Raw genomic sequence first — 13,639 nt, 5'->3', positions numbered from 1 at the left:
GGGCGTAGCTTTTTGGAACTTCCTCCTACTTCTGAAAAGAAGGGATTTTCCTTCTCATTTAGTCAAACATTTCCTGAATGGATGCCTGAAATAGGGCTGGTCTTTGGGTTGGTTTTTTTTTTTTTCCCTGCAGCAGTGACTCACCTGGCCTAATATCAGCAATAAACTTTGAACCACAGGTGGAAAATGTGCAAAGCCAGACAATCCAGCTGGTATTCTACTTTCTGTGTGCGGTGCTGACAAGAATATAGTGCTTGGACCAGTTTCAGGTGGGAGGAGATGTTTATTTCTCTTCCCACAGTCTGCAAAATGCCTTTTGAGACCTTGTAATCCATTTGGAATTAATGTAAGGCTGCTTGAAAAAAGTCACCATGCGTTAATGTACCGAAGCATGCCAATTGACATGAATATTTCTTTTGTCAATTTTGGTTGTTCTGCCTCCCATTCCTTTATTTTTTTTTTTTTCCCTACTTGTTTTGCTGGGAAGATTATCCCATAGAGAAAATTGGCTTTTCTGTGGAGCTTGGGATTGCAAGAATGGTTGGTCTTCTCATCTGGCGCATTGGTTGAGTTTTCGCCTTAGCACGTTGCAGAAGCAAGTCCCATCTCGTGAGATGTGCTCTGTGTTTCGGCTCTGTGCAAGGAGACATGACTGGAAGAGCCAAGGGACTGTTGTTTCCAGTAATGTCTTAGATGACTGCAAGCCTCATATACAGAGGAAAGACTGAGCACTGGGCAGGGGGGAGAAGACAGGCTGTGGTGCTTGGGTTTTACTTTTTTCTGAAAGAACGAGATGATTATACTTAGTGTAATGAACAATTTTCAGCAATGGTTGGCCGTAAGCAGGAAATAGAGACCCCATCATACAATAGGGAAGTTTAGATCTGGATTTAGACTTAACTGCTAGGATATATTTGTGCCATTCCAGACCAAACAGAAGAGGAGCTCTGGGGATTTGGGCCGGGACAGAGAACTTTGGAAAGCAGTAATGGTGAAAAGATCAATGGGAATCTTGTACTGCGTAGTGAATTCACAGCAGATGTTTTGTTTTGTCTTTGGGCTGCAAATGCAGAAGCAAAGTCTGAGGGGGTGCATAGCACTGGAGGGTGGTGCTTCATGTAGAAACTCACTGGCTGGTCTGCAGATCAGGAAAACGATTGCAAAGAAAAGCCTTAGATATGGATAAAAGTAAAGATTCAGATCTTAATCCCTCCTGAAAAAAATTGAGCATCTTACCTTGAAGAACGAGCATAGACTTGAGAAAAGGCTCGGGCTGAATACAGGGAATACTTGGGACAACTTCAGGGACGTGTTGCAGGAGTCCTAGCAGCAGAGCATCGTACGTGGACAGTGGAAAACAACAGAGAACTACTCGGTAAGGATGACCTAAGACCTTGCTGCGTGAACTGTCATGGTTAGTTTTTAAGGCCCTACTGCCATCTAGTGACTCCTAGGGGAAGGAGCAGAGTCTCTGAACGAGCTGATGGCTCCCAAAGTGGTACTGGACCAGAACATTTTCTTTCCCCTCTGCCATCTTTGTGCAATTGCATTATGTCTGCCCCTTCTCTCGTGCTCTAAGGTACCCATCTATCCATGCAAAAGGTAATGAAGCAGCAGCTCTGAGGGCGGCTGCAACAAACACCGTTCGTCATCCAGTTAATTCCAAATGTCACAGTATGGGCTCTTGTGGTTTTTTCTCCCAAGAACCACAAAGAGGACCAAGTTGTAACATGCTGTTTCTTCGCTTCTGAATCCTTTCATTTCCCTTTTCGTGCAGAGTACAAACCAAGCTACGTGCGGAATCGCTCGATCCGTTCCGTGTCTGTTGAGCTGGATGGAGCCGTTTATAACTTGGGCTTAGAGGATGGGTACCAGCCTGTCTTACCAAGAAACATCACCAAGCGGCACAAGGTGCAGAGGGCTGTTCTTCGTGAGGAGGAAGATAAAGACATGGGGGAATACAGCGGCACTGGTGGCATTGCAGAGTACACAGCCCCTAACCTAATCAAAGTGACTCACAGGTGGGTGTGCGTCGTACATTTCTGCAGGCTTTTGCTGCTTTACATAACTTGGGGTAGGGTATTGTGTCCCTTTTGGATGCCCAGTCTAGCTTCACTAAAACCCTTACTCTCATCTGTGCAGCAGCTTTTGGGTTTGTTTTAGTTTTGTCATGTACAGAGGGGCATGAAGCTACTGAAGAACTGCAGCGGTGCCTTTATGTCTTCTGCACGTCACTGGTCAACGCACGTTTCCAGTGAGGACAAGCACAACTTTGCAGCAGTTGTGCCTACACCTGTCTGAAACCGGGAGAGGCTCTGCCCATGGAACTCTCGGCGTGCAGCGCGTAACCTGGCCTGGCTGAAGACCAGAGGCTCTAATTGGAGTACGACCTAGTTTTGTGCCATTGGTTGCTTTGTGTTTCAAACACCAAATGAGTCCTAAGGGAGAAAGCAGCCTCTCAGAGCTTTCTGCAGCCAGTGCTGGGAAAGGAAAATCTGTATTATGAATGAACTTGGATGGACCAGGAGCATTGGGGAATGGAACAGAGAGGTGAGGGAATTGTCTGGGCACTCTTAACAGCTAAAAGTCTTCCCTCAGTGTGCAAGTCTAGGGCCTGATGGTGTATCTTCAACTGTACTTAATTAGTTTAGTCCCCATTTCCACTTAGGAATTATCAGGAAATCCTCCAGTCATTATTGATTATGTGCACTGAATTGTTTAATGACTAGCTCATGTAAACATGCATGAGCCAGTTAGCTGGGGTTGAAACCTGTGGTTTCCACTTGACTTCTGTTTACAGGCTTAGAGGCTCGCTAATACGAGGAAACGTAGCTAGGCTGACATCAGAGAATTGTGCCCTTATCCCAGCTCTCATGAACATTCTGGACCCATAAATCACTGTCTGTGCTTTTCTTCTGGAACAAGTTAAATTGATTTTTGCTGCCTTACTGGGTGATTCCCAAATCCTTACAAGGAACTGTCAGGAAGGTTGTGCATAATTCATGAGGAGACCCCAGGAACACTTGCAGAAGAGGCAGAACTTGGACAACATGCATGAGGTGGTTTAAAGAAAATAAAGGAGTATTGAAAACACTTGGCTTTAATTTAAACAAGCATTCCAAAATGACTACATGGTATTTGTTGACTCCTAATAAACTTCTCAGGTAAATCTGTCAAGCGTTTTTTGTTCGCTTGTTTGTTTTTGAAAGCATTTCAAAACCTGGATTGCAGTAGAAGTTAGTGAAACATAAGGACTTAAAATTGTCAGAGGGTATTTTGCCTTCGAAGGCAGGGAAGTACCTTTGAAAAATTTTATCCCTTTTGTAGAAAAGAGCAAAATTTCTTTGTTGGTTTGTTTGTGGGTTGTTTTTTTTTTCTTTTCTTTATGGTGTAGCAATACATCTTCTAAAGAAGTACATTATCCTTACCCCTACCCCTGTATCACTTAATTATGCGTTGGGAAATTGCTTTTGAGTAAAGCTTTCAGTGCTTGCTAGTTAGTAGAGATTATTTATGTAGACAGCCTAATGAATAAGCAAGAACTCTGCGCAGCACAATTTACATACAGAAATTACACAGTCAACAGGTTCTGCTTGATGGAAATATTCTCCTTGAATTTTTCTACTTCTGAAAAATTTCCATGGCAACTGAAACCCGAACTTCTCTCCTGGCTTGTAGCACACTCTTAGTCTCTTGAATGACCATTGTTGTTTTGAATTCTGCATGTCATTTCCAGTCTGGCTTCTCATCTGTCCTGGAGTTATTGTTATTAAAGGCAGCTGTTGGTATTGCTCTGTGTGCGTATCCGCTATAATAAACGTTGCTTTTCCCTACCAAGGTGCTACATCCTGGAGAATGATACCGTTCAGTGTGACACGGATCTGTACAGGTCACTGCAAGCTTGGAAGGACCATAAACTCCATATCGACCACGAGGTCAGTGATGTTATCCGCCATGCATTTTCAGTGTGTTTTTAGCATGGTTTTCTGCGGGCTGATAGGATCATGCTGACTGTGTTTGTGTGTGTCCGCCTCTGGGTATCTTTGTTTCTCCCTGGAACCTTTTGAACTTGCTGGCTGATTTCAGAATAGGTATTTCAGAGACGATTAAGTTAGTACGAGTTTGTGAAGACAAGATGCTGAGTGGAGGAGAGAACTGCAACTGAAGGGACAGCTGCAAAATGTCATAAGCCTTATGAGATAAATGAGACTTATAAGTGTCCCTGTCCTGGGAAAAATTTCATCTGGACTTTTTTTACGTCTTATTAGCTCTGCTCCGCAATGTATCTCTCAAAAAGAGACCTTCAACTGTCAAACATAAGCCCCAGGAAAAGTGAGCTTCATTAGTTTCTGTGCCTCTAGAATTACTTATTTTGCTTCTTTGTGTTGAACCCTCGCACTTTGGAATTGAATGTGTTTTTCCTTAGGCTTGTGTACATGAAGAACCTGGAGATAATTTTCCCTATGTAATTTGCCTGTAAAACTTAATCTGACATTTTTGTCGCTAATAGTGAGGAGTATAAGCTCGAAGCCTTCACACAGGCTGTGTACGAAAGAGGGAGTCTTCTAAGGACTGGGCAACAGTGGAACAAATGCTGAAGAGAAGCATAAAGAAAGGACTTGCTGTGATCTCATACTGATTTACATGAATTCACAGCACATTCCTATGTAAGGACTTGTTGGCCCCCTTTATGGTACAGACTGACACGTAGTAAGGCAGCGAGACACTGAAAAACTTCCTATAGCTCTGGTAGGTTTAACGAAGGGCCATTTCAATATCACTGTCCTCTTCTAATTCTTTTTGCTTCAGAAAATGTAGGCGCTATGGAGTGCCAAAGAACATGAGAGCTCACTGCTGTCCTGTTGTGTTCCCGATTTAGGGTCACAGGGCTGGATTCTTTGTGTATTTTTCTTGAACACTGTCCTGTCTGTGCTTCCACTAGACTTCTGGTCATGTGCTTCCACTAGGCTTATGGTCACCGATGTCTAACGGCAGTTTTGCAGTGACTGTGCTGTTCACACTGGATTATTTGGGGTTTGCTGCTGTATAAAGAACCGAGGTAGAAGCCCATAATACCCACCTGAGTGGAAATGGGCTGCACTGTGTGTGGGCTAGGCTGAACAAAAGCAGGAGCTTCATTGACTGAAAAAAATAGGCACTTAAAAATACACCGTGTGGGCAGCACAATGAACTGCTAATCCACGTCCCACGTCGCCAGACTGCCATGCAAAATGGTGGAGCCTTGCGGCTTTTCTTTTTCAGAGAGCAGCTCTGAAGAGGGGACTTGAGAGCACTCCCTCCCCATCCCCTTCTCAGGTTCATAACAGGCTAAAATTCAAGGGATTCGTTTTCCTTTGAGTAACCTTTCTCCCCTTGCAAATGTGCTGTAGAGCACAAGAGCAGAAATCACAGTGGACCCAGGCATGGCTGTCTACCCGAGGCTGTGAGCCCTCCCGTTTCCCCCAGTGCCACGTTCCGCTCTCACATACAGTAATCACACCAGGCAGGCTGTTCCAGCGAGGATTCCTCCTCCTGTAGTTTCCTTTTGGGAAGGTAGATAATCTGAAATGCTTGTTAGTGGTGGGATTCATGGGAGGTGGTGAAAAGGAAGCATTTGATGACAATGGAATGGGTTTGAGAAGGGTTAGAATAAGACTAAATCCTGCTGTATTTTTTTTAACCTGTATCTTTGCTTTTTTTTAGATAGAAACTTTGCAAAATAAAATAAAAAACCTCAGGGAGGTGAGAGGTCATCTGAAGAAGAAGCGACCTGAAGAGTGTGATTGTAACAAGATAAGGTATTTCTTGTGTCTTTCAGAGTAATTATTTGTGGTGTGCGACTGTAGCTGATTTATGCCTTCACAGGACAGATCAGAATCTTTTCTGAAGTGGTGGCCTACATACTGTAGCCTTGTGTAACGCTTTCTGGGGGAGCTGGGCTGCTGCAGAAGCACAAGGGCCAACTTCTGCCAGGCAGGAGTTTAATTGCCTGTGTGTCAAGTGGTGGTGATGTAACAGGACGTGTGACATGGCTTACGAACCAGTTAGGTGTGCTCTTGCACCACAGATGCTGCTGTTAGAGACCAGAGATTAATATTTTCAGCTGCAGGCTTTTTTCTGAAAGCTTGCCTTCCATAAGGGCAAATGGTCACTGTGGTGCAGTGTTACACAAATCTGTTTTAAAAAGAACAGTGTGTAAAGTATGTGGAGTAACGGGGCAGGGAGGTGAGGGAATTTCTTCCCGTTCAGTTTTCTCAAGGCTGGATGTATTGGCTCCTGGAATGCCATCACTGCAATATTTAGCAGCTATATCCGGTGGGAGAAGCAGGAATTTAACAGTTGGTGCAGAGTAACTGTATTTTTGTAACCACTGCTGACTTCATTCACAAATCATCTGTACTAGGGATAAAAAGATCTGGTGCATGAAGTGCACCAGGTGCTGAAGTAGTGATTAGGCATTAAGGCCTCTGCAGAGCTGGTTCTTGTAGTGCCAAATATTTGCAAAATGGCTGTAGGATCAGCCCACCGACTGCATGGAAAGCAGGTTCGAGCACATGCCTGAAACCTGCCAGGGAGTAAGCAAGCTCTTGCTCTGCAAATCAGCACAGCAGAAAATCTTTCAAAATGGAATGTTAACCCGCATGGAATTTGCCCCTGAGAAAGCTGCTCAGAAAGAAACCAGGAGCAGCTTCTCCTGATGGTAACTGATCCCAGAGCAGTCTCGGAGGCTGCTGTGAGCCAGGTCTCACCAGGAGTCCAGCAGCCAGTGGCAGTATGGCAGCAGCTGTACGGGTGTCACCGTCCTCGAATGTGCTCCCAGCCCCGAGGCAGCCGTGCTCTTGTCTGTGCCTAAAGCAGCTTCTGTGAGAAGTAGCCTCTGTCAGAGGGTCTCTCCTCTGTCTCACCGGTGTAACGGAAGGAGTTTTTGAGCATAACACTTCAGCCCTCGGAGGCACAACACGCCCTGCATTACAGACATGAGGTGCGTAGGCGTACACAGCTTCAGCAATAGGTCACTAAAATACGGAGAACATCGGTTTCTTGGGTTATGTCAACGTGTACATGGAACCTGTGGCAAAAAGTGATTAAAATTAAATCAGTATTGTTATAAATGGCAAATCCCCCCCAAGTTTATATTGTTTTATAATCCATTGCTTTCAAACCTGATGTTAACGTGACTTTAGCTAATCTATACTGTAATGATGAAGTTATTTTTATAGCAAATGTTTTACAGTAAATTTAAAGAATGTTGCCTTTCAGGCCCAATAGAGGAAGCACCGACGTTTGTGCACAGCCTTATTAAGATGAATAATCACACTGAAATCAATGGAGTTAATTGTCTGAGTTATGTATGTTTAAGTGTTTGCAGAATTGCATTGAATTGGGATTTAGTGCTTAGGATTAGTTAATGAAGTACCACTGTGTGAGATAAAAATCGATCGAAGATAGATAGTTCTGTAATTACCTTATTTTGTTAATATGCCATAAGGATTAAATTTAAAAGGTTTTATTTGAAGGGAACGTTAGCCTGACAACTAACTGAATTGTGGTGTACTGTTCAGAAAGTAACATTTATTGAACTTAATTTGTCTTTGCTGCTGGGTGGTAACTTTATCATCCTGAAAATATGGCCATTGACTAAGGCTGTTTTGTTGTTGTTGTTTTTAACTTTGGAAACTACACAGAAAGGAAATTTTCTGCAAAAATCTTGTAAGAGTCTCTGGAGACAGAGCCAAAACAGTAGAGCCACCCAGCTAGAATGTGTGTGTATGCTTACACCCTCCATACTCAGGCTGTATTAGACACTGCTGTTGCTGGGACGGTTCCCTGCATCTTGTTGAAGTTTTCCTGCAACTTCTAGCTAGTAAGAATGAAAAAACCCAACTCCACCAAGTACAACCATACTGTTCTTTCAGGAGAATGGCAGGAAGGTGGTGTGAGCTTGTCATCTTGTCACCTGAACAAATCGGGGACACTCAGTTGAAGAAGTGTCGTAACTGAATTGTGTATCTGTTGATTTTATCTGCCCCGTATGGGGAAACAAGAACCAATGACAACTAAAATTGAAAACTGCAGCTGGAATAGCCCCTGGATACATCTTGCAGTTCAGTAAGGGGGCACCAGATGTCACTGTGGACAAATGGTCGAAGGAAAGGCAGGCGCACAACAAGGCTCACGTGTGCCTGACACAGTCTGGCAAAGCTGCTTTGTATTCGTCGCACACCCTGAATGAATAAATTGAAGTGACACTGGATTAAATCGGCTCCAAATCCAGTATGATGCTGTGGTATGAACAGGAGCAAATGTCTTTCTGTTGTTCATCAACAATGCTGGTTTTATTTTCCAGTTACCATTCGAAACACAAAAGCAAACTGAGGCACAAGGGATCTAGTCTTCATCCTTTCAGGTAAGTGCAGGCCGGTTCCTTTGAAAGAGGACATGCAAGGACGTTAACGCTGGTCAGTTACAAACGACGCAGAAGTAGGAGCATTTCCTTTATCCTGCATTAAAAAGCATAAACACGCAGACACCCGGGCAAGGAACCAAGGCCATGTTGAAATGCCTGTAAATTCCGAGATAAGGTTCCTGGTTTGGGCAGTGTCACGTCACAGACTCCAGGCAAGCCTATAAGCCCCTGTGGCTTCATTTTTTTTTTTTCAGTGACATTGAATTGCAAAGAGTTCTATGCAGAGACATTCAGGAGAGAAGTCATCTAATTAAAAAATACCAGTTACTTCTTTCTTTCAAAGCAGCGTATTTTATTAGCTGCTTCATTCTTTTTAGGTGTGCTCAAGTATAACAGAGCCTGCATGACCCTAATGCTTCTGTCATGTGTGCAGGAAAGCCCTACAGGAGAAGGACAGGCTGTGGCTGCTTCGAGAGCAACGACGAAAGAAGAAACTGCGCAAACTCCTGAAGAGAATAAAAAATAACGACACGTGCAGCATGCCTGGTCTGACCTGCTTCACCCACGACAACCAGCACTGGCAAACTGCTCCCCTCTGGACACGTAAGGATACCTTAAACTAAGTAATGGGCCAGCGGGTACTGGCTGGCCTGGGCCAGGGTGCCGGGTTACTGGAAGTTATCCATGTCATTGCTTATGCAGCCAGAGCCACACAGTCTTCCTCATACTGAGCAATCCCTGTGTCAGTGTTGGCGTTATCCTTGCAGAGAAGGCAAGGGAGGTAAGACCAATTGTCTGAAGACAGCAGCACAAGTCTTACGTCTTTGTAACTCTTCAATTTGCAGTGGGCCCTTTCTGTGCCTGTACCAGTGCCAACAACAACACGTACTGGTGTTTGAGGACAATCAACGAGACCCACAACTTCCTGTTTTGTGAATTTGCTACTGGATTTTTGGAGTATTTTGATCTCAATACCGATCCGTATCAGGTACCTGATCATGGAACAGCTCAAGGAACACATCGTTGTTCCTTACCGATGAGAAGTTGAAATGGTGGGGGGTGTAGACAAGCCTAAATCACATCACGTAGTACGATTTGGCTTCTTTCGTGTTACCAATCAGCCACGCGTATTCCGTCCCTGAAAGCGACTGAACTACGGAGCAGTAGTGACTGACCAGAACCCCTGTTTATTGCAGCTCATTAACGCGGTGAATACGCTCGATAGAGACGTTCTCAATCAACTGCACGTCCAGCTCATGGAGCTGAGAAGCTGCAAAGGGTACAAACAGTGCAATCCAAGAACCAGGAACATGGACCTGGGTAAGCGCCTCTCCCGTTACGCTCAAAAACTCCCCAAAGGAAACGGGGCTCTCACCATTATGAGCTTGCATCAACCCAAATGATTTTTGGGTCTGTTTATACTAGTAATGTCCTGCTGAGGCTGCATGCTCAGATTTTTGTATTTGTTCATTTCTGTTAAGTAATGTCTCGTCAGTGAAGGACGGTACTGGAATAGTTCAAGTGTCGCTGAGGTGCAGGGGCAGGAGATGAGGAAGGAACAAAACTGGTGGGAGAGGGAAAGCACGTCCTAACAGCCACTGCAGAGCTCACGGGACACTTCAAGGCGGAGGGGACTTTGGGAGTTCATCTGCCCCACACAGGGTCAGCTGTGAGGTTAGTCCAGGTTACTCGGGGCTTGAGCCAGTCGGATCTTGAAAACCTCCCAAGGAAGGAGATCGCACCTCTCTGGGCAACCAGCTTGGCAGCTGAGCTTCAGCGGCCCGGCTGAAGGCGCTATTTCCAGACACACTTAGAGCCAGCAACTGCCTTAAACGGGACGTAGGCACCAGCCTCCTTCTTGAAGCTGAAGCTGAGGGGCTTTCCCCGTGGTAGCGTGAGGCAGCTGTGAAAGAACAGCACTGCACCACCAGCTGTGCTTTTGTAACGGTGGATTTGGATTCCAAACAGCACGTGGGTCTCTACTCTCGTTCTAGGTTAGTTTCATCATTTCCCATTCCTTAAATTTTCTCTGCGTCTGCTCCCAGGGGCTCTGTTTTTCATACTGCTGGTGATTTTTATTCCTTTTTTTAAAAATGTTTAATGATGATAGGAAACCAAAAGGTACAGTTATTTTAAAATTGCATTTCTTATAGGCCTCAGTACAATTAAATTGACATAAGAAATGCTGTTTTTAAAAAAGTATATAGCCTTTAGTGCTCAGAGACACCCGCCCCCCCCCCCCCCCCAAAAAAAAATACTGTTACCTGCCTGAGTCCACTGAAGCCCAAAATACTATTTTGAGTCTTACTTAGTACATGCACCACAGAGCTGTACGTTTTGAAATCGGCAATACTGGCATTTAAACACGCCACTGAAGGACATTTACAGAACAGTTTCACAGCTGGCTGTCCCCAGGTACAGCCCGTTTACAAGGATTAAGGGATTAAATACGAAAATATCGCCCCCAGGTACCATGTCGGGCAGTAACACCACGGCAATACCCGTGAACCTGTTAACGGTCGTCTTTAAGATGGTGCCTTACCTGACACCAGTGTGCTGCAGGCAAGGGTTGGTAACGTTGTTAATTTTTCCTCCTCTAGGGCTTAAGGACGGGAGCTACGAGCAGTACAGGTACAGTTTTTATTGTTCTGCAGTGCTACCTTCACCTTAAGGGAATTCGTGTGGGACTGGGAACCACATGGACAGACGCGGCCTGGCCTGGCATTTGCCAGATCTTTCCCCTGTTACTCTGAAACACGGGAGCTGTTGCTATTTCAGCGTCACAGCACGTTCTAACCTTTGCAGTCGAAACTCGGGCTAAACTCTGCTCCTTCCTCATCTTTCAGACTGTAGCGCTGGGGGGTTTCTTGGTGATGGTTAACCTTTTTCTCCTTTTGCTGCTTGAAAATTAGGCAGTTTCAGCGTCGAAAGTGGCCAGATGTGAAGAGACCATCATCTGCCAAGTCACTGTGAGTTCGGAGCAGTTCCCAAAAAGCACTAAGCTTTTCCTTACCTTTCTCGCCTTCCTTCTCTTTTTGCATGCAGCCCCTTTTCTAACAAACATCATCATCTATTCCCGCGGAGCGCTGAAGTGGGAATTTCTCTAAGTTATGCAAGAAATATGATACTGTCGCCATTGCAGGGAACTCCTGCTGTACAAAACCCTGTGGTACTTGTTTTTTGGGAATCTAGGGGGGTTACGGTCAAGGCAGTTTCAAACGAGCAAAGGTGGATGCTCAGTTGAAGGAACCAACTGTGGCAACTGCCATTAAAAAGTACAGACCAGTATATTGGTTTTGTCTACATTTAAACTTGTAGCAGCTACTAGTGGTCTCTCGCACCACCCAGGAAGAACAAAACTGACTGTAATTCCTCTGAGTAGAGAGAGTGTCATGTGTTTTCCTGCTCTTTATCACAGCCTCATGTGAGCAAAAAAGGCAAGTTAGAACAGAAAGCAGACTGACAAGACGGAGCTGTACGTTTGTTTTATTCTGACATTACACCAAGGGTGCTGTGTGCTTACTTCACTGCCCTTTGAACCTTGATTATATCCAGTTCTCAGCTTGCCAGAGCCTAAAGGCGAGACACACATTTAAAGACATGAAAAATAGTTACCTTTGCCGTGCCAGTTAGTCTCTGCACCTCCTGCTAAAAGCAAAGCCGAGACTTCAGCTCGTTAGCAGTCATAAGGTGCTCGCAGATCCTGCAGTGGGAGAGGATGTACAGGTGCCTGCACGGGCACAGGCGAGTGTTCTCACCTCGCCCAGGAGGATTTGCTCATTTTAAAGGTAACATTTTTAAAATATTTCTCACTGAAGAGATCCAAGATTGGCTTTAGAACCAAACGGAAGCTAGAATTAAGGAGACAAGTTTTGTACAGGTTGAAGTTTCAACTGTAGTTGCTTGGTGCTGTGATGTACCTGCTGTATTCTTACAGGTGGTCCACAGTGTTTCAATTGCTTTTTCCTGCATGGAACCATTAAAAACTTATTTCTAACTAACTACTTCCTACTGGAACGTTACACACTAAATCGTGTTTGTTTTATTTTAAAGAGGACAACTGTGGGAAGGCTGGGAGGGGTAACCTCCCCCAACCGCTGCACCTCCCCGAGGACACAGACTGGCCAGAACTTGAATCCATGTACAGATAAATGAGAACGTGTCTGACGTCAGAAAGAATTACAGTGTTAGCCTGGAGGACTGGATAAACTTTGAGGCTGAAATAGATGATAGAGTGTTTGCACTGGTGAGTGAATGAAATAGATGCAGGGAAATTGTGGGAAATGCTGTCAGAAATACAGGTCTCTGAAATCCACTGTTGTTCCTGCTTTTTGCTTTGGATTATACCTCGCCTGCTTCACAAGGCATTTTACTTCAAGACGACACCACTAACGCTGATCCAGGAGTTGACAGAAGAGGAAATGGAGCCACGTCCCACAGAGGATGCCATCCCGGGGGCAGCGTGTACGCAAAGACAGTGGAAGTGAAAACATTTTTCAGTTCAGCTGTATCTTCAGTTGTCGTGAGGCAAACGTGGAAGCCAAGTGTAACTAAAGCGAGGTTTAGCAAACGGACGCTTTTGCTTCTGACTGCGCTAAAGGGAATGGGGGAATCGAGTTCCAGGAACTGACGTGAGCAGCAGTGAATCTTCTCCACCCCGTGATATTTCTCCAATTTCCTCTGAGGACACGTTTTAGTTCCACGTCTACTTGTCCATCTGTTGACACCTCTAGGAAGATTAGAGAAAATCTTGACTAACAGGATGCCAGATTTTTGGAGGGGTTGTGTAAATATTGATCAATATACCGTTTGAAAATAATTCCTCCAGGTTGTGAAGAATTTTGTTAATAAAAAGAGTGGAATGCCCACATGCCGTTTCTCAAAATGTTACTTACTGTTGCATAGTACGTTTCAGAATTGATCCATTTTTAAAAATACTGAAAAATTTCAGTAAATGTACATGTTAAATTTTAATGAAATCAGATTTGTATGAAGTTTTTTTATGTGGTAATATTACATTGTATGTTCAAAACCAAAACAATTCCTTTGAGAAAGCAGCATTTGCTTAGTAGTGTAACTTTTACATTTATTTTTAAAAAAGGCAGCTCCAAGAATTTCAATACTTGCCCAATAACCTAGTTGTAGTTTAGTCTACAGAAAAAGCAGATGTTCTGAATGACAGTTCCTGCGTAAAGGCTTTTAAAAGGAAACTCCACCGTTCTGCCAAGGAGG

The 13,639-nt window shown here is 44.4% G+C and overlaps 1 protein-coding gene across 2 annotated transcripts in view; it reads left to right on the top strand.

Annotated features, from left to right (window-relative positions):
• Positions 1 to 12,491, top strand: part of SULF2 (sulfatase 2) — a 63,395-nt gene extending 50,904 nt beyond the window's left edge. The window contains exons 11-20 of one of the 2 annotated variants that reach the window (XM_086474539.1): positions 1,778 to 2,021; positions 3,839 to 3,935; positions 5,704 to 5,798; positions 8,348 to 8,407; positions 8,841 to 9,010; positions 9,253 to 9,395; positions 9,604 to 9,727; positions 11,008 to 11,038; positions 11,320 to 11,376; positions 12,461 to 12,491. In XM_086474539.1, the coding sequence (XP_086330665.1) occupies positions 1,778 to 2,021; positions 3,839 to 3,935; positions 5,704 to 5,798; positions 8,348 to 8,407; positions 8,841 to 9,010; positions 9,253 to 9,395; positions 9,604 to 9,727; positions 11,008 to 11,038; positions 11,320 to 11,376; positions 12,461 to 12,491 (1,052 nt within the window). The remainder of the gene's footprint in view (positions 1 to 1,777; positions 2,022 to 3,838; positions 3,936 to 5,703; positions 5,799 to 8,347; positions 8,408 to 8,840; positions 9,011 to 9,252; positions 9,396 to 9,603; positions 9,728 to 11,007; positions 11,039 to 11,319; positions 11,377 to 12,460) is intronic. The other variant, XM_086474538.1, reaches the window with a different exon arrangement.
• Positions 12,492 to 13,639: the final 1,148 nt, after the last annotated feature.

The sequence above is a fragment of the Leptosomus discolor genome, chromosome 17 (genome assembly GCF_034619465.1).
Source record: "Leptosomus discolor isolate bLepDis1 chromosome 17, bLepDis1.hap2, whole genome shotgun sequence".
Classification (NCBI taxonomy): domain Eukaryota; kingdom Metazoa; phylum Chordata; class Aves; order Leptosomiformes; family Leptosomidae; genus Leptosomus; species Leptosomus discolor.
This window is presented reverse-complemented; position numbering and strand designations above follow the sequence as displayed.